Raw genomic sequence first — 26,904 nt, forward strand, 5'->3', positions numbered from 1 at the left:
TTTCCATACGGCATTCCGGTGAACAGTAGAAATGAAGCTCCACAGAACTCTATCCAAATTTCACACAGAGGAAAACATTCTTCTAGTTCATGAGCAAATGTGTGCAAAGGCTAGGGAAGCCCCCCGTGGATAACAAACTCTGCCACCAGGGGCAGCTTTCCAAACAGAGGAAAGGATCAGCATGGAAAGGATTAGAGAAAATTTAAACAGAAACAAGATGATAAAGGATGGTCTCTTCACTGCATGCAAACTTTGTAGATACCCATTCATTACACTATATCTAACTGGAGTAATGCCTTAACTATTTCAAAACTGTGTTCTGTGACCCTCAGGCTACCAGATCTCAAGCTCTGGACCTGGAAGAGGCCAGAAGAAAGGAAAAAGAAAAAAAAAAAAAAAACCCTAATAGCATCTTTGATGATAATGAGGCAACATCTAGAAATGCCCCCAAATGCCTGTGATTAGCCAGTAATTCTAAGATTATACATAACGTAACTGATCAGATTTCAAACCTGAACAAGCACTTGTGTTAGCTGGCAGATGCAACAAAGGTCAGCCCTGATACGAGATGTTCCATGATGGACTGCTGAATGAATGATATATATGGAAGTATCAACTGGAATCAGATAAGAAAAGAGAAAAAGAAGACAAAGAAGTGATGAACAGCAGTCACAGAAATTAGAAATAACTGCTGATAAAGAGCATCCTTCACTGATAACATAAATGACAAAAGACAAATGAGAGTGTGAAAGAGGGCAGGGACTAGAAAAGGAAACATTCACTTTAAACTGCAGCAGCTCACATGAATACAGAATACATATACAGTTCTCAAAATTCAACAGCCAAGCAAAAAGAGAGCAAAAGATCTGAAGGAACACTTCACAAAAAAAAGAGATATGGTGGCAAACAAACAAATAAAAAGATGTTCAACACCATTAGTCATTAAGGGAATACAAATTAAAATCTCAAAGAGATATCACTAACACTATAATGGATAAAATTAAAAAGCCAAAGCAAACAAACAGAAAAACCCTGACATTATCCAACAATCCTACTCCTTTGTATTTATCCAAGTGAAGTGAAAATCTACATTCACACACACAACAAAGTTGTACATAAATGGTTACAAAGGTTTTATCTGTAATTGTTAAAAGTTGGAAATTCCCCATTTATCCCTCAATTAAGGGACAGATAAATGATCTGTGGTACATCCATGCAATGAAATACTACTCAGCAATAAAAAGGAAAAACTCTTGATACAGAGCAACAACATGGATGAATTGCAAATGCATCATACTAAGTGAAAGAAGCCAGTCTCAAAAGGCTACCTTCTGTACAATTCCATTTACACATTTGCAAAGGCAAAAATACAAGGACAGAAGATAGATCAGTGGTTACCTGAGGCTGAGGGGTAGGAAAAGGAGTTAATTACAAAAGGGCATTGGAGAACTTGGGGTGGGGGGATAGAATTTCTCTGTAACTCAGAACTGTGCACTAAAAAAGGAGAATGTTACTGTTTGTAAATTATACCTAAATTTAAAGAAATGAAACAATCGTAGTCATTGAAGTCATGGACTTCTCTATTCTACCCCTAGGTGTGCTGGCTTGGTGGAAAGGGGCAGGGAGAGCTGAGGTGGAGAGAGCAAATGTTTGTACCCAATTTCAGCGCAGAACTAGACAGGCAGAGCAGTCTGCAAAATGAGCGGCATTCACTGCACGGATTAGCAAGGGCTCTTTTGCAGGGGGCTAGAATTCAAACTAAACTAGTTTACTAGGGAAGTTAGTAAACAGACAATCCAACTGCAGGCTAGCTTAGAATCTTTGCTCTCAAAACATTTTAAGTGTAATTAAATTTACCTATTACATGAATTCCATCGGGAACTCCCCCCGACCCCTGTTCCTGTATCTCTCCACCTACCTTCTTCATTCTCCTCTCTGTCCTCTCTACAGGCTGGCTTCCTCTACTTCTTTAGTCTACCTGGTAGGAAACCTGGCCACCAATGGAGAAACTGTATTTAATATCTTTAACTCATAGGGTTCTATCTCAGAACCGGTTCCAGAATCCTACAGAAATATCCTGGCCCTGCTTCAGTCGTATGTCCACTGCTAGGCCAGTCAGCTGTGTGCTGGCCAGGGTGTCATGTTGGGACAGAATGGTTGTTCCCACTGTATCCATGTGGGTGGGGAAGGAAGGAGCATGCCTCAGGAAGTGGAGGGGCTGGGCAGACAAAACATTTTGTGTAGTACACATGGCACAAGCAGTCCTTACAGCATGTTACAATCCTTTAAAAGTATTGTAAGGTCAAACTAAAATGGTCACTGTCTTACATTTTATAGGGGGAATACAAACAATTAATTATGCTTCTGATTAAGGACCTAATTAAGGATTTTAATCACCCATAAATGTACCTTTACAAGTATAAATGCTTCTGAAGTTCATATTCCTTAGTTTTAAGAGGACAATAGGGTAAAAAATAACATAAAATTCCATTTAACATGATACAGTACTTTCCAACCGAAGACTGGAAATTCTTTGACTTAGTTTGTCTAATGTTAGGTGCAAAATGCATAATCGACCAAACAGAATCAAGACCAGATAAAATCAATGCCCTATACAGAGTAAGCATTTCAAATTGTTAAATGCTTGAAATACAGTCAAAACTTGTGTCTTAAGACTTCATGATTTCTCATTTTCACACTAATAAAACCAAAGGTTAAGGACCGCTTTAATCAGGGCTAGAGAACAGGAAAGGATTTTCAGGGGGTGGAAATTTTAAAAAACTTAGGACCATAAAACGGCTTACCTAGTTGAACCTGGAGTGCTTATTCTGCTTATTTTTTAGAAGTAGCAATAAATAATCATTAGAGATTAAATTATCACAGTAGAAAGTTTTCTGCTTCTTTGAGCTGCTTTCTAATTCAACCTGAACTGTGTATCCTCCCTAGTTTTGCAAGGCACATCTGCCTTTAAAATGAATGCATCAACTCTTACATGCAATACATTTTCATCCTTTGATCTGTTATCACATTGTGTTTCAAAACATCAAAAGAACCCAAAGCTGTGTCTTGAATAGTGGCCAAACCTCAAAAACACAGCTCTGAGTTTGATCCTGAGCCCATGAATCAGAAACCTTGCAATCTCAGGCCTAACTCTATTTTAAAACCTCATAAAAATATGCTGAAGTAGTTTTTTTTTTTTTCCTGTCAGCAATTTTAAGGCTTAAAAGATTAGATAAAAATTTATGGCCATCAAGTAATAGATTTTCTTTTTAAACAATTTTAACTCAAAGCTCTGCCTTCTAACTAGCCCTTATTCACATAACAGCAAGATCTTCCAATACTTTCCTCTCGATTCCTGAAGGAGAAAATGGGTTTGCCACACAGATTCCTGAGTCAGTCCCCACTACCCAGTCTAAGGCAACACCCTGGACCACCATCACTGCTATCAGTTCTGCACTTCAAATCCCTGCTCCTCACTCCTCTCAACCCTTGTTCATTGTCTTGCCTCCCACAACTTGTTATTTTCTCAACTAGTTATTTTCTAAACTGTTTATCCCAAGTGTAGAGAACCGCCACTTCTTCTTCACTCCACATATACTATTAGTACATAGTTCTTTTATCAAGGGTTTAAGGGTAACAAAGGGTAATTATAGCACTGTGCAGAAACAGCTTCAAGTTGAATCCTACATATCACTATTATTAAAGGTTCCTCGGCATTCCTGATCATCTTTTTCCTTAAGCCCCTTCCTCTGTCATGGTTCTGGAGCCTTCTCTCTCCCTTACTCCAAACCCTTCTCCGATCACTCTTCTATTTCCTACTCCTATCGAATTTAGCCAGAGAAGGCATTTCTCAAATTTCTGTTACTTTACTCTGCAAAGGGAACCTAAGCTCTTTTCTTTCAGTCTTTTCCTTCCAAACACTGCCTAGAGACCTCGCCTTTCACAACTAACAAAAAAGCCCATCTAGATGTCCTCTGAACAAAAGTTCTTTTTTTCTCTCTAAGGAATGCTCCATCCTTTTGGGTTATCTGGCAAAAGCTGCAGCCCATCCCTAAAGTAATAACTTTTCCTTCCTGTTACGAAAACATACCAAAGATTTTACAGTCAGATGACTGTTGTACTCTTCGAAGAAACCCCAGGAGAGGCTATTCACTTACTGAAATATAATTTCTCTTGAATTATCTTCTACACATGTACTAATTCCTTAAGAAAAGCGGCTTACAGATGTGCCTCAGGACATCTTCCTTTGGTCCAATTCCCTTACCTCTGCTTCTATTTCTCACGCACTCCTGCATTCACTCATTCACCCAACCAATGGATGTGACACTAGGGGTGAGAGACGCAGTCCTAGAACTCAAGATGCTCTCAGTCCAGAAGGGGCTGTTCCAGTGCTACCTATGAAGCAACAGATGAGGAAGGCAGGGTTCTGTGTGATTAGACTGAGTTTTGAAGTTAGGAGGAGTTTTATAAATTGGTCACTCATTTATATGGATACTTTACGCTTGAAAAGGAAAGCTGCTGCCTGTGGGCTGATCGTTCACGTTTCCAGTCCAGAGAAATACTTAGCACATTTCTGCAAGTAGGCTGATGGTGCTAGTAATGGTGGTGCCTCCTTCCTGAAAATACGGTGAGTGTGTAGTTGCTGGAATGCTTAAAACTGAATTGTTTTAAATTTTAACTTTTTCATTCACTCATTCAACCAAGAAGTATTTATAAGTATTTATTTTCTATGAGCTTGACTGAGGAGGACAGCTTCATTTACTGAATATCACATTCATTTATAACTATATTCTAGGCATTGTGTTACATCAATTGAATGAACAAAGTCAAGAACTGTCTGGTCAATAAAGCTGAAAAAAAAGAACTGTCTGCAATGATTACAATAACAGATCTTCATAAATAATAGTGTTGTCATCAGTAAAAAATTATTACATGGAGTATATTATTTTGGAGGAGAGGCAAGTATATAATGCAGTTTATAAAGAAAATGTAAAGTAATTCACAAAAGTAATCTACTTAACTCTCTGTATATGAAGAGTTAATCTTCAGTTATATGGAAAATTCAAATATTCATAAAGATATTTTTTCCCCAAGGATTCCAGAGAGTAAAAGTTTACTACTTGATAATGTATAAGTCAATTTTTAGGTAATTAAATGCCTTAATCGCAGAATAATTTTTAAGTAAACTTCTTCCCTCAATGTATTTATTTTCAGGATACCTTGTAAAATAAGGGAAAGTTGCATAAGTGTTTCTGATTATTCCTCTTTTGTTATCCAAGCCAACGCAGAACAAAGCTGTGAGGCACTCAAAGTTTTTCTTTGGTGTACTCGTCCCTCCCCAGTTCTTGTAGGGCACTTTGAACCTACGCTATTCTGTGGTTGCTCAAGGCTCCTCCAGGTCACTGGACCTGACAGCATCTCATCCCTGACTTATTCTTCAAAACATTAACGATCTTTAGTCATATTCCTTTCAGCATCCAATCACAAACTAGGCTAATCTCATAAACTAACTCAAGCTAACATATTCATTAATGATGATAATAGCTTGACACATTGCTGTTTCCAGGAATATGTGCAAAACAATAGGAGATTTATAGAAATATAATACTGTAATCCAAAAGCAGGGAGTTTCTCATTTATGGTCACTCACCAACTAAATTTAAAACTAAAATAATAAACAAAGAAACAAACATCAAGGGCTATAGCAAAAATAAACCAGCTTACATTTGAATTAAGTTTGAGAAGGATAGATGAGAATATACTATCTGACATTTGTATATATTTGCACATGTATTTAGTGTTCTTCCATTAAATATACATGTGTATACATTTTACTTAGTTTAATATTTAAAAGCAATGCTGTAAGTTCGTATTATTCCTATTTTACAGATGAGAAAATTTAGTTTCAAAGAGGTCACATTACTGACTCCTGAATGGCAGAGCAAGGATTCTATAAACAATTCTAAATCCAAGTCAAGGGTTTTTTTCCTTGGAAAAACCTTTGACTCCTACAAATGCCCATAATACCTCTTTTTTTTTTTATTTTAACTTTTTATTTTGAAATAATTATAGAGTTATAGGATTTGCAAGGATGGTACAGAGATGTCCCATGTATCCTTCACCTAGTTCCCTGACGGTTACATCTTACATAATTTTAGTAGACTATCAAAACCAGGAAATTGATACAGAGTGTATATGTGGTTCTTCGTCATTTTATCACGTGTGTAGATTCTTGTAACCACCAGCTGGCTGTGCCCTGAGAGCAGGTGGGACAGAGAAATGGGCTCCCAGGCCTGTTGGATGCTCCCTGGGGTCCTTATTGTCAGCATCCCTCTCTGCAAGCCTTCTTAAGGTGGTTCCTACCCCTTCACCCAGGTGTGTACTCCCAAAACTTCCATGAGCTTCTCTTTCCCTGATGTCCCTGGTCCATTTCTCTTTGTCCCTTAGGCCCCCAAAACTCATACATTTATTGCCATTCCAGTGGGGTTTCAGGAGGGAGAGGAGGTTAAGTGTTTAGTCAATGCAACATCATAATACTTCAGTTTAAACTGAGTTTTAAAAAATGAAAGTATACAAACACAATGATAAAACTACACTTTAATTCCACATATGCCCAGTTTAAAAAGGAAATGGGGAGGGAGTCAGATGGAGAGGGAGAGTGAGAAGCCAGGCAAGAAAAATAAGTAGGAAAAGAGATTATTGAGCAGAAAATGTCAAAGACAGAGAAACAGATAAGAGAGGGAAGGAAAGAAAAAGAACAGTGTTTCTGAAAGGAAGGCTAAGTTGAAGTCTGGGTCCTGTGTGGTCCTCCCTCAGGCAGGGTTGCTTCCAGTCTACACACCTGGCTTCACATCTCCAGAGCAGTCTGGCTCTGCATTCCTCCTCCTTGGCTCCAGTTGGCCAAAATATCCCCCATCTAAGCCGTCCAGATAGCTGTGGGCTAGTATTTCCCCAGATCCCTAGAGGCCTGGCCTTATCTTGGTCTAGTCACTGTAATGAGTTTCCTTTCACTTCCTCAGTGACAAACTAAAGGCAATTTACATCAGAAATCTCCATTCTCTTTTATCTCTGAAAATTAATTGAGACCCAAGCACTTCCCTGATAGTTATCAAAACCCTGATAACATTAACAAAAACAACAAACAAATAAAAACCAAGACTTCTTTCATTAAAGTGTGCCCTATATACACATACTTCATTGAAAAATGACTGTTCTAAGTTAGATATACCATAGATAATAAAATGCTTACACATGTTCACCACTCCTGCTTTTAAGTTGTTGTTTTATTATTTACATAATTAGGTATAATTATTTTCAAAATGAGATAAATGTCCAATATTAGTAGCATTCAACAAACTTCTTAACTCATTGGTATAAATATTTTAATTTAAAGAACAGGCTTGGGAGACAGTGAGTCTGAATCTCAGCTTTGGCTCTTAGTAACTGAGTGACTCTGGGCAAATTACTTAGTATCTTTGAACTTTAGATTTTTCATCTATAAAACAAAAATGTATATACAGATGTAGATATACATCTATAGTACTGATCACATTGGTTGCTTTAAGGATTAAATGAGATGAGTGCTTGGAAACTGTATACCAGGTAGTAAGCACTCGGCAAATGTTACCTCTTTTTACTGTTATTATTGGCACCAACCTTGCTACTTAGCTGCATAAAACTTAAGTATAGTATACTTTTTGCTTTTAAAAAGATCAGAAATTTTAAGTTTTAGGGAAAAATGGGACTTTAAATAATATGTAAACAGTAATAAAAAATTACAGTCAAATATTGGTAGTCATGTATGTAAAAACTAGAGAGCAGACTTATCCTTTTGCAGATGGTTTACCTCAAAGTCTATGAGCTGTAGGTCAGCTATCAGCGTCACCAGCAGCCCAGCGTTGTAGAGTTCTTGTGCAAGCTGAGCCACAGCTTCCGTCGGGGGTTCCTTGTCACTTGCACCACACAGAATTTCTTTCATTGCTTGCAGTGATTTCGACACTTCTTCTGAAGCCTAGGGACCAAAAAGAATGCTAATAGTTAAGAGTAATAACAACTTTCAGGCTATAAACAAAAAAGCAAATAAAAACTACCTCTTGAGCCCTGCTTATTTATGATCAAAGAACTCTGTACACAGACAAAAACCATTTGGTAGGCACTGCTTTTTGTTTCTGAAAATATTACTAAAATTTATTTACAAAAGAAAGACTTTTAATATTTCTGCTTAGTCAACATAAGTGAAACAATCTTTAAATCATACTTAGACATAGTGAACTTTGCTAACAATTACAAATTTAACTCTTGTAAATTAAATTGAGTCCATTTTGAAGACTTATCAGTAGCTGGCAGTCTTTCTTTAAAGCATTTGTTAATGTTTTTCAATAAATCCCTATTCTTCTGATTTTTCAATGAAGTAGGTATAAAATCATATGTTGTCAAAAATCCATAAACTTTGTCAATCCACTTATCTCTTACACATAATCATTACCTTTTTGCTATCTATGAAACTTGAAAAAAAAAATTCTCACTACATTTTAAGGAATAACAGGCAAATCCATAAAGGTAGAAAGTAAATTAGTGAGTACTAGCGCCTGGGGAGGGGAGGATGAGGTGCTGGAAAATGTCCCGAAACTAGAGAGTGGTGTTGGTTGCACAACTCTGTGAATATACTAGTAATCACTGAATTGTACACTTTAAAATGATGGATTATACGATGTGTTAATTATACTCAATAGAAAATTTTTTAAAAGACAGGTGAGGAAAGGAGAACAGGCCAATTAGTTTAACGATTTGCTGGATATTTTAAAAGAAATACAGTTTTACTACTTTCAAGTATTATACTCTAATCATTATAATTGGAGAAGGAAATAAGGAGAATAAAGCAAAATAAAACAACTCACAGTAGCATGATACTACTTAAAAATTAATTTCCAGATACATTTTATAATATGACTGAAGCAATCCTTAATTTATTAAAGGTTGGAAGTTTCTTAAATCGTGAGATATACCTACAGAAGAGTGCTTTAAACATATACAGAGTTGAGAATAATTATAAAGCAAACACCCGTATCACCATAACACAGGTCAAGGAATAGCACATTTTTAGCGTCCCAGAAGTCACTTGAATGCCCCCTTTTCAGCCGAGAAGTAAATCCTTTTATGTCTTTGATGACAATTATTTATTTACTTTTCTTGACAGTTTTCTTACCTATGTTTGTATCCCAAAACAACATAGTTTAGTTCTGCTGATTTGGAATAGGACCTGGACCCGCTCGTACTTCGCTTCTTTCGCTCAGTGCTCTATTTGTGAGGTTCATCCATGGCGCTGCATGTAGCAGCAGTTCTTTTAACATTCATTGCTCAGCAGTGTTCCATTGGTGGCTGAACCACAACTTCTTTACCAGCTTTATTGCTGATGGACATCGGGGTTGTTTCCACTGAGGGGTTATTATGAACAACGGTGCTATGGACATTCTTGTACCCATGTGCCAGAATATCACTAGAGTTTATTTTAGGAGGAGAACTGCAAGGTCTTAGAACATGTAAATTTTCATATTTAACAGATAATATACTGAGCTTATTTCCAAATATCAATGTATACTTCATCACTCATAGTGAGTGAAAGTTTTTATTGCTCTCCACACTTGTCAACACTTAATATCATCAGGCATTTTTCATTTTTGACAAGATAGTAAGTGTACGGCATGAATTTACTGTAGTTCTAATTGGCCTTTGCTTGATTACTATTGAAAATTAGTATCTTTTTTCTCTCTTTTGTCATTTAGATCTACCCTTACCATGAAGGTCATTTCTTCATTCTATTGGGCCAATACTTGGATCAATATTACAAAATACACTAGAATTAAAAATATATTTCTACATTCCTTACAAGATGTAAGATGAAAATTTTTTTTCTACATCCTTACAAGAATACAATATTGTATCATTCACTGGGACAGAAAAATACTATGAATCAAGGGTATTTATTTTATAGATGTTTTGAATCTTGCCATAAACTAGTCACTTTAGAGACGAATGGAATATGAAGAATTCAATGTCCCTTTGAAAGAATAGCTAAAGTACTAAAAACCCCTTCCTCTGAGGAAGCCCTGCTTAGTAGGACCTTAAAACATTGTTAAAATGAGGTCTCACTGTAGTAGAAACTATCAGTTGGTCTTTAAACATAAATTCATTCTTTTACCCTTCATGTCAGTAAAACATTATATACCAGGATAACTCCTTAGATTTTTTTTATTCTGAATTTTCCTCCAGTTTTATTGAAATATAATTGACATACAGCACTATAAAAGTTTAAGGTGTACAGCATAATGATTTGACTTACATATATCATGAAATGATTATCACAATAAGTTTAGTGAACATCCATCATCTCATATAGATATAAAAGTAAAGAAGCAGAAAAAAATGTATTTTTCCTTGTGATGAGAATTCTTAGGGTTTACTCTCTTAACAACTTTCATATGTAACACACAGTAGTGCCAGTTACATTTATCATGTTGTACATTACATCCCTGGTATTTATCTCATAACTGAAAGTTTGTGCCTTTTGACTACCTTCATCCAATTCCCTCTCCCCACTAACCCCTGCCTCTGATACCACAAATCTGATCTTTTTCTAAGTTTTTGTTTTTGAAGTATAATTTACCTACAACACTATATTAGTTTCTGTTATGTAACATAGTGATCCAACATTTCTATACATTTCAAAATTATCACTATGATAAGTTTAGTCTTGATATGTCACTATATAAAGGTATTACATAGTTACTGTACCTTTCATACCTGTAATGCATTCATTTTGCAACTGTAAGTTTGTACCTCTTAATCTCCCTCACTAACTTCTTCCCCCTGCTTCTTGCCATCCTCTGCCAGCCTCTGGCAACCACCTGTTTGTTCTCTATATCTATAATTCTATTTCTGTTTCATGTTCGTTCATTTGTTTTATTTTGTTTTTTAGATTCCACATATAAATGAAACCATACTGTATTTGTTTTTCTCTACCTGACTTATTTCACTTAGCATAATACCTTCTAAGTCCATCCATGTTGTTGCAAATAGCAAGATCTCATTCTTTTTTATGACTAATATTCCATTACCACTTAGTTTAAGCTTAAGCTTAGTTTAAGTCTAGAGAAATCCAAGTTTGGTCAGAGGCTCCAGATAGTGAATCAAAGAGTTCAAGACAACAGAATCAACCATTGTCAGTTGCTAGATAAAACAACAAGTTCATACTGTACAGCACAGGGAATTATATTCAATATCTTATAGTAACCTAAAATGGAAAAGAATATCAAAAGGAATATGTATGTATATGTATGACTGAAACATTATGCTGTGCACCAGAAATTGAGACAACATTGTAAACTGACTATACTTCAACTGAAAAAGTAAATAACTCTCAAATTAAAAAAATAAAATAAAATATAACGTCAGAAAAAAACAATTATCAGTTACATAAAACCTGGAATCAATTTAAATATATTTACAGAGATCCTACATGTGCATCACAGACCATATTTAGGACTTTTGGAGAGGGGAGCAATTAAATTTATTAATTTTTTTTTAATGGAGGTACTGGGGATTGAACCCAGGACCTCGCACATGCTAGGCATGCCGTCTACCACTGAGTTATACCCTCCCCTTTTAGGATTCTTCATTAAGCCTTTATGTTGGTTTTTGGTCTATTTGTGCATTTTAATAACAATGTTATTGTTTTAGCTCATACCTTGTCTGTCTTTTTGTCTTGCTTTTCCAAAATGGCCAAGTTGTCTTTCAGAATTTTCACAATTTCTGCTGGATTTTTGTGGGATTTACTAAACAAAGGCATTTTTTTTAAATCTATGGAAATCTCTTCTTCCAATATGGAATGCTGAAGACAAACAAACAAATAAACAAAAATTATGAATTTAATTCTTAACATGATTAAATTGTTATACCAAAATGTCTTAGAAGGTTTCAATAACTAATTCAGTAATATGAAACATTAAAATCAATCAAGCTAAAATGAGTTTCATCAATTTTTATGCCAAATTTAAAAACATGTAAAATATTTTAAGGAAGATTTTTTTAAGCTTACCTAAAAATTTTACTCAAAGTTTAAAAGTTTTCCTACAATAGAAATTCAAGATTTATGCAAGAATGGGGAAAGGAGTATTTTTAGAAAAAAAAGCTGGTATTTAAAACCAGATATTTTGACTAAAGAGAGTGTTGATGATGATGATGCTAATGGCAATAATAATAATGATAAAGTAAACATGTGAAACAGAAGTGGATTAGGATCCACATACTGTGGTAAAGCAACATTTAAAAAGTATGCCACTCCATAGCAACCAGAAAATTACAATGTAAAACTATTTAGAATCTGGTTTTCATTTATTCTTCAATAATTCAGCTGGCCATACTTCCTGATGAAATGAAGACTACCATGTTGGGGGAAATGGAAAGGTAAAAGGAAAATCAAGCCTTGTTTCTGAGACCATCTATTTACACAGAGCAGAGAAAGCCAAATACAGCTGTCATTGTCCTATTTATATGAAAAATCTGTAAGTGTTAGGGAAAAAAATCAAAACCTGAAGAGTCTGATTAGTACAGGTATATTTATTTACCTTACATTTATTAGCAAAAATACATCAAACATTACAGAAATATGATGTAATAAATCAAAGGCTCCCATTAACTGATCATTCAGAGATGACAACTATTATCAGTTTGGTACACAATCCTCCTGAATTTTTTCTACACATATAAAAATATATTTTGTAACCAAAATAGAACAATACTAAATATAGTATTTTTCAACTTTCCCTCACTTTTTATATCTTAAATATCATTCTATGAATGTATGTTTAGATCTACTATAATATTTTTATAGCAATATCTGTTAAACAGATATATTATGCAAATATTAGTATTATTAAGTAATAAAAATTCTTATTAAGTTATTATATAATTTACTTTACCAGCACCCTATTGACTTTGGGCTTAATTCCTTTTTTCCTCATATTTTTCTTATTAACAATGATGTAATTAACCAATGAAGAATATCACACACAAATGTACAAAGCTATTAACAGCAGCACCCAAACCAGCCATTCCTGTGGTATAATCTTAGCTATGGTTCTAAGTCCCTCATCCTCCGGGACTCCTACTTTCCAAATCTGGTTCCCTAGGATTTCTGTCAGATCTCTAAGTTATCTTATATCCATTTAATAAATTTCTTCTGTGTTTGTTGTTTGCGATCAAGACCAACTGGCATTCAACATTACCTGATAAACAAATGCAAGGTATTAAACTCCCATCTAGTACTGAGTTGGTAACTGATCCACTATGATTCAGAAGTTATGACCCTGTATTTATTTTTTTTAATACCAGTTTAGTTAACTTATTTTATTTTCCAATATATCCTTATGACTAACTTATTTTGTAACTGGAAGTTTGTACCTTTTGACCCCCTTTGCCCATTTCACCCACACTTCACCCTTCACCTTTGGCAACCACTAATCTGTTCTCTGTACCTATAAGCTTGTTTTTTGTTTTTTTGTTTTTTAGATTCCACATGTAAATGAGATCATATGGTATTTGTCTTTTTCTGATTTATTTCACTTATGAAATGGGCCCTCAAAGGCCCATATATGTTATCACAAATGGCAAGATTTCATTCTTGTTACGGCTGAATAATATTCCAGTGTGTTTGTGTGTGTGTGTGTGTGTGTATAATACATAAAAAGAGAGAGGGCACATTTTCTTTATTCATTCATCCATTGATAGGCGCTTAGGATGTTTCCATACCTTGGCTATTATAAATAATGCTGCTATGAACATGAGGTTGCATGTTTCTTTATGAATTAGTGTTTTCATTTCCTTTGAATAAATACCCAAAAGTGAAATTGCTATATCATATGCAGTTCTATTTTTAACTTTTTGAGGAAACTTTATACTGTAAGAGGGGATTCTTAAAGAAAGATGGAGCATCATATTTTGAAATTAGGCCACATACAGTGAGCTCTAGGCTATTCATCACTGGTCCATATCCATGCTAAGTCTAGCTCCTAGTGTCCATCATGGCCAAAGATAAAGTGCGAAGGTGGAGACAAAAGGAATGGAGGAGTCCTGAAAATGGTGCCTCCTTGGGATAAACTGGGAGGATTAATTTTTCCATAAATTCGACCTCTGAGTTTTAAGAACACACAGTATATTTCAGCAACATAGGAAGCAGAAACAGGAGAAGATGCCTTGTTAAGTCCAACAGACTGACACTAAATGAATGCCTCCTGGGCACTGAAAACTGTGTTGGGGTCACACACATCAACCTGCCCTCCAGCGTTAGTGCTCTATGCAGCACACAAATATCAGAAGACTTGACACTGGCCCTATTACACTTTTCTACTTTCCAAAGTGAGTAAACAGAATAAACAACAAATAACATTGGTTCTTTAAAAAAAAAAAAACCCAGCATAAGAAAAGGGGAAAAATGCCCTGTGGACTTGGACAGGAATGGTTACTTCCAAAATGAATTCTCTGTAGGAGATAGAACAGATATAATTGGAAAAAAGAGAAAAAGAAAACGACTTAAGACAAAAAGAGAGCTGGCCAATATAAAAGATCAAAACCACATAATATACATGCATATACCCCAAATGCAGCATGGCAATACAAATCTGCATAGAGCAGAAAAGATCTCACAGAAAACTGATTGAGGACAACCAAAAGGTGCAGAGTTAATCAGTGTATATTTATTCATTCAAAAAATATTTACTGAGCACTGATAAGGGGCCAGGCATTGCACCAGTAAAAAAAAAAAAGTAAAATGAATAAGCCTTAGAGAGCACACGATGTAATGGGAGACACAGACACCACAGAGTTTTGCCAGAATGCCAGAAAAGGTCAAAAAAACTAAAATGAAGAAAGATACTCCGTGTGCATTTGTGTGTGTCGTGTATACTATAGAGATATGGAGAATACACAGTGTCTTGTGGCTTTTGGAAAAAACAGACATTCCTCTTTTAAAGCTCATTCCTACAAAACAAAAAGGAAAAAAGTCAGGTTTGTCTTCAGATTTTCATAAAAATAAACGTAAGACGGTGGAGAGAATCTACAGAGTCCCGAAAGGGAAAGTCTATAACCTCATAATTAAGTCTCTAGCCAACATATTTATGTGTGAATAGACTGGGGACATTAACTAAAATTTTTACAGAAAGATGAGATGGAGCCAAACCCACAAGAGTTCAACAGGATAAATTTTAAAAACCAGAAATAGCTCTTGAAAGGGAGCCTTGATATTGCTGGCAGAACATGTGGGAGGGTGAGAATCTACGATTCATTCATATGGGAATAAAAATAAGACTTCAACTAAATAAGTTAACAAGGAAGCTGCCTCAAAAATCTCCAAGAAAATAAGGATGGAATAACAATAGCAGTAGAAATAACTGAATCAGAAAAGTAAAAAGAGAAAATCTCTGGTACTTTTTGGTCCCCGTTTCTTGCGGCGCTAGACCAGTCTGCTCTCCTTCCCACCCCACCTACCAAAAGGGTGGGGACATGACCCAGCGCAGCCAGAGTATTCCTTCCACTGCCCTGGCTACAGCAGTTGGCTCACAGGTGGATTTTAACACCATCAAGCTAGTCAAAAAGCTTCAGCAGGACTTTTTCCCCTAAGTACTTTAATTTAATTTAGCTTAAATAAAATATTTGGGGCATACAGAGGAAGAAACAGAAAACTATGCGACAAGTTCTTGTATATGGACCACTCAGCTTAAGAAAAATCAAAACAACCAAAGCAACTCCCTTGGTTCATCTCTGATCCCATCGCCCTCTGGCTCATACTGTGCCTCTTTATCATATCATCTGACTTACACAAGCTTTCACATCTGTACTAATATCACAGACAATATATGGTATTGTTGTGTATGTTTTAAAGCTTTATAGAAATGGTATCACATTGTCAGTTCCTTTCTTCTCCCCTCAACACTCTGCTTATGAGATTTATTCATGTTAATACTTGAATCCCTAGTTCCTTTAATCGTACCTGTTGTATAGTATAGCATCCCACTGTATGACTCTACCACCGTTTATCAGTTCTCCAAATTCTAATTGTTTTCAGTTGTTTATTATGGCACACATAATTAAAACACAGATTCTTTTGCATGTCTTCTTGTACATTTTATGAGAATTTCTCAAGTGCAGTGGTTTCATCTTTTTTAATAGTGACTTGCAGTGAGAAATGCATTTTACACTGACTCAGAACAAAGGAATGTATAAATGATCGTATAATTGTTTCATGAAACAATACCTGCCCTCTGGATACATTCCATTCTATTCTATTTGTTCTATCCTACAGCATTAAAAAAATGCTGATTATTATCCATTAAATTGATTTCACTACCTGATAATGAATATGCAAGATGTCACTACAGGGGGAAACTAGATGAAGGCTATCCAGGAGCTCTCTGTAGTGTATCTTATAACTGCATATGAATTTATAGTTATCCCAAAATAAAAAGTTAAAAGTAAAGAATCTATCACTGTGTAAAACTGACAGTGATAATTCAGTTTAAGGATAATTACTGTTCCTGAAATAGAAAACTAACAAATGAAAGATTTACTTAAAGATGTAGAAGATGTGTCTATTTGTTCAATCCTTCAGCAAGCCACCCTTTTAACGGTATATAGCCACTGAGTAATTTCCGTAATGTGGCTCTGCTAATGTTAATGGTATTATCTGAATAAGATTTGTGATACACCTACAATTTTTTCATCCTGATATTTTTCTGTATTATCTATAATGAGCACAATTCTTCTTTCCTGAAACAATAAATCGATTTGAGGGGAAAAACCCATATAACTAAGAAAATAACTGAACAGGAAAACTTGTCGTGTTTTTGAATAGAGAAGTTGAATATTATTATAATGTCAGTTATTTCTAAAGTTCATAATTTGATACAATTCCATTCACAAGTCCAAAAAAGGTTTTGGTAACTAAATTAAGTCAAGAATACCAAAATACCAAGGATAACAAACTTTAAAAAGGAAGATGATTTAAGAGGGAATGAAATTAAAAGTGTTGTAAAGTACTGTAACAGTGACACATGAAAAACCAATGGAACAAAACAGGCCAGATACAGATGTTACTATACGTGACTTTCAAATTTCTGCATGTAAAATAATTTCTCTAATTTTAGAAGTGATGAAATAAATCTCAAAGAAAAAGGCTAACAAATCAGTTAATATGCTACAAATCTAATAAAATTTTTTGAATTTTTATAGATAAGACTATAAGAAAACAACAAAGAGACTTCAGTGACATGAATATCAAAGACAGAGGGCTAATAACATTATAAAATGAGATTTCTTAAGACAAATAAGAAAAACATTAAGGAAATAATACATAGATAATGGAAAACCACAAAGGAGGAAATACAGTTAAACATATAATAAATGTTTATTCTCTATAATGAAAAAATGCAAACTTAAAGTGAAGAGCTATTTCGTCCATTATATAACAAAGGTTTTTGTTGTTGTTTTGAGAAAATTCAACTCTAGTGATGGTGAGATGCAACAGGCCCTCTCTTTTCTTAGTGGTGGGAATATAAGCTGGACAGTAATTTGGCAATACGGATCTAGAACCCTTAAATAGTCACAGCCTCTGACTTAGTAATTCTGCTTCTATCAATCTGTCCTAAGAAAATAAACTAGTAAGGGTTCTCTTTATAACTTTTTAATTTTTCCATTTTAACACCTATAAAAATTTACATGTGTCTTAAATTGATGGGACCTTACATTAACTAGCAGGATTTTTTTTTTCCTTTCTTAGTGGTACATAAAGTATATGACTTACAACCAATGGCTGCTTAGATTTGATGACATATAGTATATGGTTATGAAAATGTTTACAAAGGAGGCAAAATAAAATGGAAATGTTGTGAAAAACACCATCCCATAGTATAGAGCATAACTACAACTATGTAAAATTACACACAAAATTACAAATATACAAAACCTATGCATAGAAAAAATAATTTAAAAAAGTTAATAGTGATTGCCTTCAGGTAGCTGGCTTATGAATATTTAATTTTCTTCTGCCTTCAAATTTTCTCTTTTTTCCCCAAACTTTGTTTAATAGATCATACAAATGCTTTTACAATGGAAACACCTTCTCATTGATGATATTTTTAATGACAAAACAATTGTTTTTCTAAAGTTCAAACTGTGGAATATCTGATCATCATGCCTTTTCAAAGCATTAGTCAAACAAATATGATTTCTGTTACTTTGGCTATGAAATTTCATGAAGAGTAGTACTTGGCTTAGATTCTGGAGAGAAAGCCAAAAAAAGTGTTTAGCTCTTCTCCCAGGGCACTCAGGCCCTGTAGATTTTGTAGTAGATTTTGGCAGCATTCCCTTTCCTAATACACAGTTAAATATTTCATATTCCTAACTTACGTGTGAGCTCCTCTAAACATGGCCCAAAGCCAATCGCTCAAGTGAGTCATCTGAACATGCTCAGTGACAAAAGTGGAGAGGAGTGTGTTTGAAGGGGGACAGGGACAGGGAAGGTGGGAGAAGGGGTCATTTGGGGACATTAAATGCCCTCATTGTTATCTCTTAAAATGTTTTAAAGGGGAATAAATGTCTATCTGTAGGTGGCTAATGAGTATTTCTAGGCCTTTATGATGAACCTCCAACTGTGCTGTTCAACAATAGTTCTAATTTTGAAGATTTCCCACAAAAGCTTAAGGGAGTGGAGGATTTATCTCTGAAGACAAGAAAAGTCTCAAGATTTCCACAGGTAAAACCATAAAAAATATAACCAAGCTGCTAACTCACTATAAGAAAGCCAGCTCAAAAATGAGCCTTCTTTTCCTCCATACAGGTTTACTTCACAATCAACAATAAGTGAGAGGGGAACAGTTAAATTGAAGTCACAGGGACCGTCTCTCAAACCAACAAAAATTAAACCACCATATTAAAAAAAAATTCAGAGAAGTTGAGGAATTACTATTCCTTTATCTATATTTCAAATAGGACTCACAAATAGAAATAATGCAATCAAAAGTGCACCTATGTCAAATAATTGGGCCAAAAAGATTCATTTAAAAAAAATTAATGGGATGGAGAGTACATGAGTATATATATTTGTCAATATTCAGTGAAATGTTCTCTTAAAATGGGTAGGCACATTTGATCAAATGTAAATTTTACTAACAAGTACACCTAAAAGTTCTACTGTATTTGTATCCAAATAGGCCTCTTCCCATCACAAAATCATAATTTAGAATTGCCTTCTCAGATATAATGATTTACAAAGTATATCATTATAGTTATATATGTTATGATGCCAAATCCATCATAAAGCATATGTCAAAGTACCTTCCAATCAATGCCCTCTACCCTTCAGTTGTTCCATTTTAAAATATACATCCTATATGTGATTAGAAGATGCTGCAATTGAGTTTTGTACTTGAAAACCTACAGAAATGAGTGAAAATCAGTAGACAAAGTATAAATAAGGACTTTCACTGATCATCCTTTTTCTCAGTTCAAAATGACTAAGAATGATCTTGTTTTTGTAAGTTTTATTAACAGACTTTGAGGGAGAGACATTTTCTAAAAATGAACAATTTACATTGAAATGGAAAACTTGTAAGAAGTTTTTATGTACCCTTACTTATCTGGAAGCCTTGATCAGATTTACATCAGGATAAAAACTCTTTTACAAGAAGAAGAAAAACCCATGTACTTGGGAATTGCTTCTTAATTCTAATGTTTGTAATCACTGAAATAATTCAAAAATAGAATTAGTATATGAAGTTAGGAAGACATACAACTACTAATTTATTTATTATTCTAAATATTAACCTACTAGACTGTTCTTCCAGAAAAAAAACAATCAGAAACTTCATTTACAGTGATGTTTCTGGAAGAGACTAGATGAGTTTCTGCTAGAAATTTAAGACATAATTCACAAAACTGAAAAATTTATTGTTTCACTTACAAGGAGTAAAGATTTCATTTCAAACCAATTGTTTTAATTACCAGTGGAACATTATGTATGTCCATAAGTAAAAAGCATGCTAATATAGTTATAATAGATTTTTCCTTGCTAAAGGAATGTCAGCTAAATATTATCTTTAAGCAGCATTATAAATACATATGTACACATACATGTCCACAGGCATCCGTATCTCAGAAATGGAAAATTGTCAAACTATTCCACTTCATTTCATTCGATCATTCAACAGATATATATTATGCACCTACTATGTGGCACTTCAGACTACTTAAAATCATTACTTTTAAAATATGATCTGAAATATAAGACAGTATTTCTTGATCAAATGAAAAGGTTTTTCTGCCACTAAAAATCATCCAAGATAAGTATAATCTGCATTCACTGTATTGTTTATTTCACTATTAATTATTTCATACATATGTTTATTGCATTACTAACTTAAACAGTTTATATCTTGGCCCTTTAGAGAAACTTTTTAAAATTGAAGTATAGTTGATTTACAAGTTTGTGTTGGTTTCAGGTGTACAACAAAGTAATTCAATTATATTATATATATATATATATATATATAATATATATTTCAGATTATTTTCCATTACTGTAGAGAAACTTTTGGGGCCTATATAACTAAACTTAATTTGGATAGGCCTAATTTGAGTTTTCCAAATAGGCCACATTTCTTTGTACAGGTCCTAGTACACATATGCAAATACATAATTCTTCTGAGTTAAAGTTGACAACTTACTTCAGAACATTCCATGTCAAGATACCCGGCTTGTAAACTACGTCCCCTCATCAGCATCCCTACCAGCTCAGGATCACCACCAAGTTACACCACCATCTTTTCGTCTTCTCTTGAGTTGGGCCTGTTCTGTACTTCTATTGCTTTGTTTGCTTCTTAAAACTCAATTCTTGCCAGGCCATCTCTTTCTCATAATGAAAAGTGTGTGTCCCTAAACCCCTTTCCTTTCTTAGATACCTTGGAAAAGTTACTCAGTTCCATTTTTGTGAACCAAAGAAAGAGTTCAGTCCTCACCTAGTAACTATGTATTAGGTAGCTATTTATGTGCCAGGCACTGGGCTACTCCTCAGAAATGACTGATAAGCATAAAAGCAGTGGCTAGAAATATTCCTGTAGGAAGGAAAAGAAGCATCACTGATTTTAATGTAAGATTAGATCTCATAAGCAGTGCAATCAACCTTGGAAGCTCTGAAAAGTACCTAGAAATCCCACTAATAAGCATACTGAGTTTCTTCAAGCATTAATATTTAGGATAAATAAAAATAATGTCTTATTCAATATAATTGTCTTTATATTTAGTTTCATCACTATAATTGATTTTATACAGCTAAAATTTTCTAATATTTTTCAGGGTTGCAATGGTTTTCCTATAGCGTATATAAAATGTAATAAACACAAAGCAATCATTTGTTAAACTGTTTCCCAAAGAAGATGGGTCCCAAATTCCCAACAACACACTCACAAATAAACTTCTAAGGTGTAAAACATTTGCAAATTGGGGGTGACTTATTCTTTATTTCTATATGGCTTAAGAAATGGGCCACTACTAAGATAATACCAATGAATTACTAGTTGAAAGTAAAAAATTATTCTCAAGTTCGTAAAGCTGTGTGCAAATCTTCCATCAGTCTAAGGATGGAAGGGAAATTCTGTGGAAGGGAAATGTGGGAAATTCTGTAAAATAGTAAAAGTTGGTTTGTGATATTATCTCTACTGTAGTTACTTTTGACTTCAAGTGCAAGATATTGGTCCAGAAACGGTTTTCACAGACCAGTGGAGTTTCTTCTTATACATAGATCAACAGGTTAAAAAAAAAACCCACAAACCCCCACAAAACAAAACCTGTTCTACAGGCTTCTGCACACATACAGGAAATATTAGGGAAAGTACAGCCTTTTAAAATTATTTGTAAAATAAAATTACAAACTCTTTCAGTATGTTCATTGACACTCTGCTGAAGTTTTCATTTCTGCCAAATTGATCTGCCTTAAAGGACTCACTTGAATCAATAACTAAAGACATCTTTTTTTGAGGCTGGCAGAGAGTAGATTAGAAACTTTGCTTAGAATGATGCATCTTTATGCAGTGACTCACTTGAGCAGCTAACCATATACACTTTCTTCCTCCCACAGAAGAATGATTACATGCCTTGCACCGATGCCTTTAAAAAGATGTATATAAAATTAGTATGCAATCTCCTATGTTAAGATCATATAAATGAAGTTTTTACTGAATGTAAATACACATTTTAAGAGTTTATTCTTTTTTCCCTGCTCTGTTGCTTATATACATATATGCTTCTGGTTAAAACAGTTCTTCAGCAGAACAGTTTTATATGAGAACAATATATATACCAGCTATAAGAACAAAATAACTGCTTATTCCTTAATTTGAAATCCATCTGCACTCATTTTGTATCAAATAATAAATCTGATATGTAAATTGTGTAATTTTTATTTTCATTACAGAACTTTGAAAAAATCATGTGTCCTTTGGATCTAACAGAAGCATTCAACATTTAAATTATATATCCCTTTAACTAATGGCATCATTAACATTTCTAATTTAATTATGAGGGAATGCTGTAATTTATAATAACTAAAAATACCAAACACCACAATGATCATTTTAAATTTACTGACAATAGACAGAGAGGTAACTTTTGAATTTTCATGCAGTTGAAAGAGAAACATGAAAAATGGTATCCTGCCACTATTTTATTTTTAGAAACTCTTTGTAAATAAAAACTCATTTCCAAAATAAGATATTCCATGGACACAGAATAGTTGGTAATGATTCAAGTGCCTTAGGCAACAGAGAAGTATTGTTTTGTAGTTGTTTTTAAAAATCTCTCCTAGTAACAGCAGTTCATCATGCACAAAGAAACAAGGTAACAGCATGGTTTAAAATGAATATATAAGCAAGAACTGTAAAGCCTCAAATAAAACTGAAGTTTATCATATTAATTTCTTTTCCATGAGGCAGTATAGGTAACTCGGTTGATACTCACCAAATGTTACAGAAAAGCCCAGACTTGTCTAAGCAACGAAAAGTAGACACATGGTGAGGTGCTGAAGACAGCTCTCTCTGGGGCTCAAAGCACTTTAGATGAAGTAGCCTTTATCTTCCATTTAATAGAGGGTACCTCCTGTTACCAAACTGTGGCAGAGAAAAGAGTTTCCACAATCCCGTCTTGACTTTCTGTCTCTCTCTTTGAAGAGTAACAGTTACCACCGGAAAACGTTAGCAGAAAATGATCACTTGAACACTCACACAGGGCAGCTGTAAATTTCCACTCTCTTCGCTTGCTCTCAGATTCCAAGCCTTGCTTGTCTCTTAATCTGTCACAGGCAGTTCTGTTTCTGGTCAAACCAGCTTGCTTATGCGTTCTCCTCTCCCTCTCTAACGCACTCATTTAGATACATACCACACAGTCACAGCTCCCTTTTATTTCCTCCCTCCAATCATGCAATGTCACAAGAATGTGCAAAGCAATTAAGCTGAGGCAAATTTAATTCTTCGCCAAAAAAAAAAAAAAGTCTAGGCATAAACAAGAATTTTTTCTCATCACATTTTTTTCCCTTTAAATCCTATTTGTTCATGCATGGAGTTCTGTCAACAGATTAAACTGGCCTGACCATATTGTTTAAAAATGTAAATAAATGTTTCTAACAAAGGCGTGTTGACAGTGATAATAACAGATTCATCTGCTAATATGTTAGTTCCTCAGGGAAGATGCTATTTCCAAACATAATAAGAAAGTACAGCAAGTAAATACACAAATATTATTAATTTAATCCTGAGATTTAAAAAGCAAGGAAGATGTTAGAGTATTCATAATTTAATTTTAAGTAATTTAATTTTGTGAAAATTTAATTTTTAAAAAACTATGGTACATTTTGAAACTTAGAACCAATATTTTAGTTATAAAAAGGAAATTATAGAGAACACAGAAAGTTATTACCACCGGAACTATTAAATAGAGCAGCTTATCCCATTTATGTGCAAACCAAATGTAATTATTTTGTTTAGAATGTCTCCCCCTTCCTACACCCAAGGACTATTGGTCAGGATGCATAAAACCTCTTCAATGAGACTTTGAAAAGCTAAGGTTACAATTTTTTTTTTCATCATTATACATGTATAGTTATGGAGTAAGATACCTTAAAATTATGGATCTCTCTGCAGGGTTTGGGGATGAGGAATTAGGTAGGAAGCTGAGGGGGATGGTTGGTGACAGGCTTAGGTGGCATTTGTTGGATTCTTTGGAGTTAGAAGGCAAGATATTCAGCTTGGAACACGTGCTGACTCTGTGAGAAAGCCAGTCAGAGCCTGCTGTGGACTCTTCTGTTCCAGTTCCTTAGCCCCTGACACTTGTATGTTCTGTCTCCCACTGTGTTTCCAATCAAAATGCTCGGGCTCTTCTGACAGATCTCCCAATTACAGAGCTGGCAGATATAGTTATTAGACCTATTACTACTTTCATCTCACTCTCTGCAGAACTGAAATAACTCTAAGAATATGAGCTTGAATAAAGTGAAAGGTAAATATTTGTAAATACTAGTTTATCGTTAAGAAAAATAAGTTGAGCGAATAAATATTAGCTTTCCTAGCGTGTATATCATATATATTTAGTATATATTTCTTAACCTACATATATTTATTATAAAATACATATTTCTTTATCTGGCTCATTTAATCTAGACTTTTAAAAGTTTAATATATTATAAGGAAATTTTAACACCTAAAAATTGGCATTAAGACTAGAGATCAGTCTGCTGACTATTACTTCAAATTAGTAGTTTTATAAATTTGGAATCATATTTCGTATTTTCAAAGAAACGTTAAATGGAAAACCACTGAGGGATATTAAGAGCCTACTATCTTCCTGAGTCTAAGATTATACTCAAAGAGTTCTGGTATAACTGAAGACATTTAGAATTCGTAAAGATAGCACTTAGAATAAATACAGGGCTGATTTTTTTTTAAAGTCACTTCAAAATTTGGAGACTTTATATCAGTCTATGATGGATTCTAAGGCACAAAATAAAGACAAGGTATTTAATATATAATTAGACTCTCTACATATAAATGTGTGTATGTTTATATTTGATTCCTACTAAATACAATTTTTTAACATACACATAAAGAAATCATAAAAAGTGACCTTACATTAGGCCACAAACACATCAATAAATTTTCAAAGGAGAAGTAGTGTAAACTTCATTCTCTAAATATAACACACTGAAACTAGTTCTTTTTAAACGTTTCAAAAGATAGAAAATGTTCTTTAAAAACCCTATTAATACTTGAAAATTAAAAAGAGCATTCTTCTAAAAATTATTTGGACAGAGAATTAAAAATACAATTACAGGGACTTCTGATTCAGGCTATGATGGTGTAATAGGGACTAGATTTAGTCCTCTGTCTTATATAACTAAAAACTGGACAAAATTAATAAAACAATGGTCTTCAGACACTGGATACCAGGCAGCTCAGCCCAGTAATCCCTGAAAGAAAGGAAACAAAGGTAAATCTTACTCTTGCCCCAGGCTGCAGAGCAGGAAGGGGAACCCATACAGAGCATTGCAGTCTCCCTGAGTTGAAAAGACAGAGTTGTTAATTCCAGAAGGCCAATGTGACTAAAATTTACATGGCAAAATACCAGAGAGCTGCAAAGTAAGCCCCAGAGATCTGCAGAGAGTTCCCCTCAAATCATCACCAAGAACTGAACTATATAGCACACTACTAAATAACCCACTGGTCAAAGAAGAAATAAATGCAGAAATCAGAAATTATTTTGAACTGAATGAAGAGGAAAACATAACATCAAAATCTGTAGGATGCAGGTAAAGAAGTATCTAGAGAGACGTGTTTAACATTTATTACTTAAATTAGAAAAGAAGGCATGCTTCAAGTCAATAACCTCAGCTTTCACCTGGAGAAACCAGTGGAGTAAATTAAACCCAAAGAAAGCAGAAAAAAGAAAATGATAAAGAGCAAAAATCAATAAAGTTAGACACAAAACAATGAAAAATATCAATGAAACAAAACCTGATTATTTGAAAGATCAATAAAAATGATAAATATCTTACAAGATAAAAATAGAATACTGGTAATGAAACATTAAACTATAAAAAAGCTATACAGGTGAGTATTTATTTGCTCTCTGGGTAAGACAGTTTTTTCAGACCAGATCTATTTAAGAATAATGCATTGAATTTGTTATACCCTCCTCCCCTTTCCTTTTAAAAAGGAAACATTTTCAAAAAACCAAGACAACTCTTTTACAGAAATTTGGAGAATATGTTTTGTGGTGCCACTTTACTTGTTCTTCTTTCACCTGTATTTCCTATAGACGAGAAATCTGCTCTAAAAGCATAATAAAACACAAACATTTTGACAAGAAAATGTCATAAGTTCATAATGTATCACATCAAGAGGAAACAGTCTCACTGTCCCACTATCAGTGATGTATGTTTGATGACTGAGTTAGGGTAATGATAGCAAACTTCTTTATGGAAAAGACTTGTTTTCCTTTTTGACTAGCTAGTAGGATGTAGACCGATATTCTGTCAACATGCAAATATGCAATTCTCTATCAGTGCTTACTCCAGTGATTTTAGTATTCATTGGTGATCCGTGACTAAATCAGTCTCTTCACCAGGGTTGCAAACTGGTGACTTTAAAAATTCTGTTCTTCCTACATATATTGGCTGGCACTGTTCTGCAGAGAAGAGCTTCTCCCCAACTGTATTTCTAATTGAAAAGGCATGATAATGGCTTCTCTTTATTTAATTACCAGTTTTGAGAGTAAGAAGCTGATAATATTCACTTCCAATGGTGGCAAATGAGA

The 26,904-nt window shown here is 34.3% G+C and overlaps 1 protein-coding gene across 4 annotated transcripts in view; it reads right to left on the minus strand.

The window, feature by feature from the left end:
* CAB39L (calcium binding protein 39 like) overlaps nt 1–26,904 on the minus strand; it is an 86,680-nt gene that overhangs the window by 35,915 nt on the left and 23,861 nt on the right. For 2 of the 4 annotated variants that reach the window (XM_031466422.2, XM_010995190.3), the window contains 2 exons: nt 11,744–11,887; nt 7,847–8,011 (listed from right to left, as the gene is read on the minus strand). In XM_031466422.2, coding sequence (XP_031322282.2) covers nt 7,847–8,011; nt 11,744–11,845 — 267 coding nt within the window. In that variant the 5' untranslated portion in view covers nt 11,846–11,887. Of the gene's footprint in view, nt 1–7,846; nt 8,012–11,743; nt 11,888–23,058; nt 23,643–26,904 lie in introns of those variants that run through there. The other 2 variants (XM_010995192.3, XM_031466423.2) reach the window with 2 other exon arrangements.

The sequence above is a fragment of the Camelus dromedarius genome, chromosome 13, assembly GCF_036321535.1.
Source record: "Camelus dromedarius isolate mCamDro1 chromosome 13, mCamDro1.pat, whole genome shotgun sequence".
NCBI lineage: Eukaryota > Metazoa > Chordata > Mammalia > Artiodactyla > Camelidae > Camelus > Camelus dromedarius.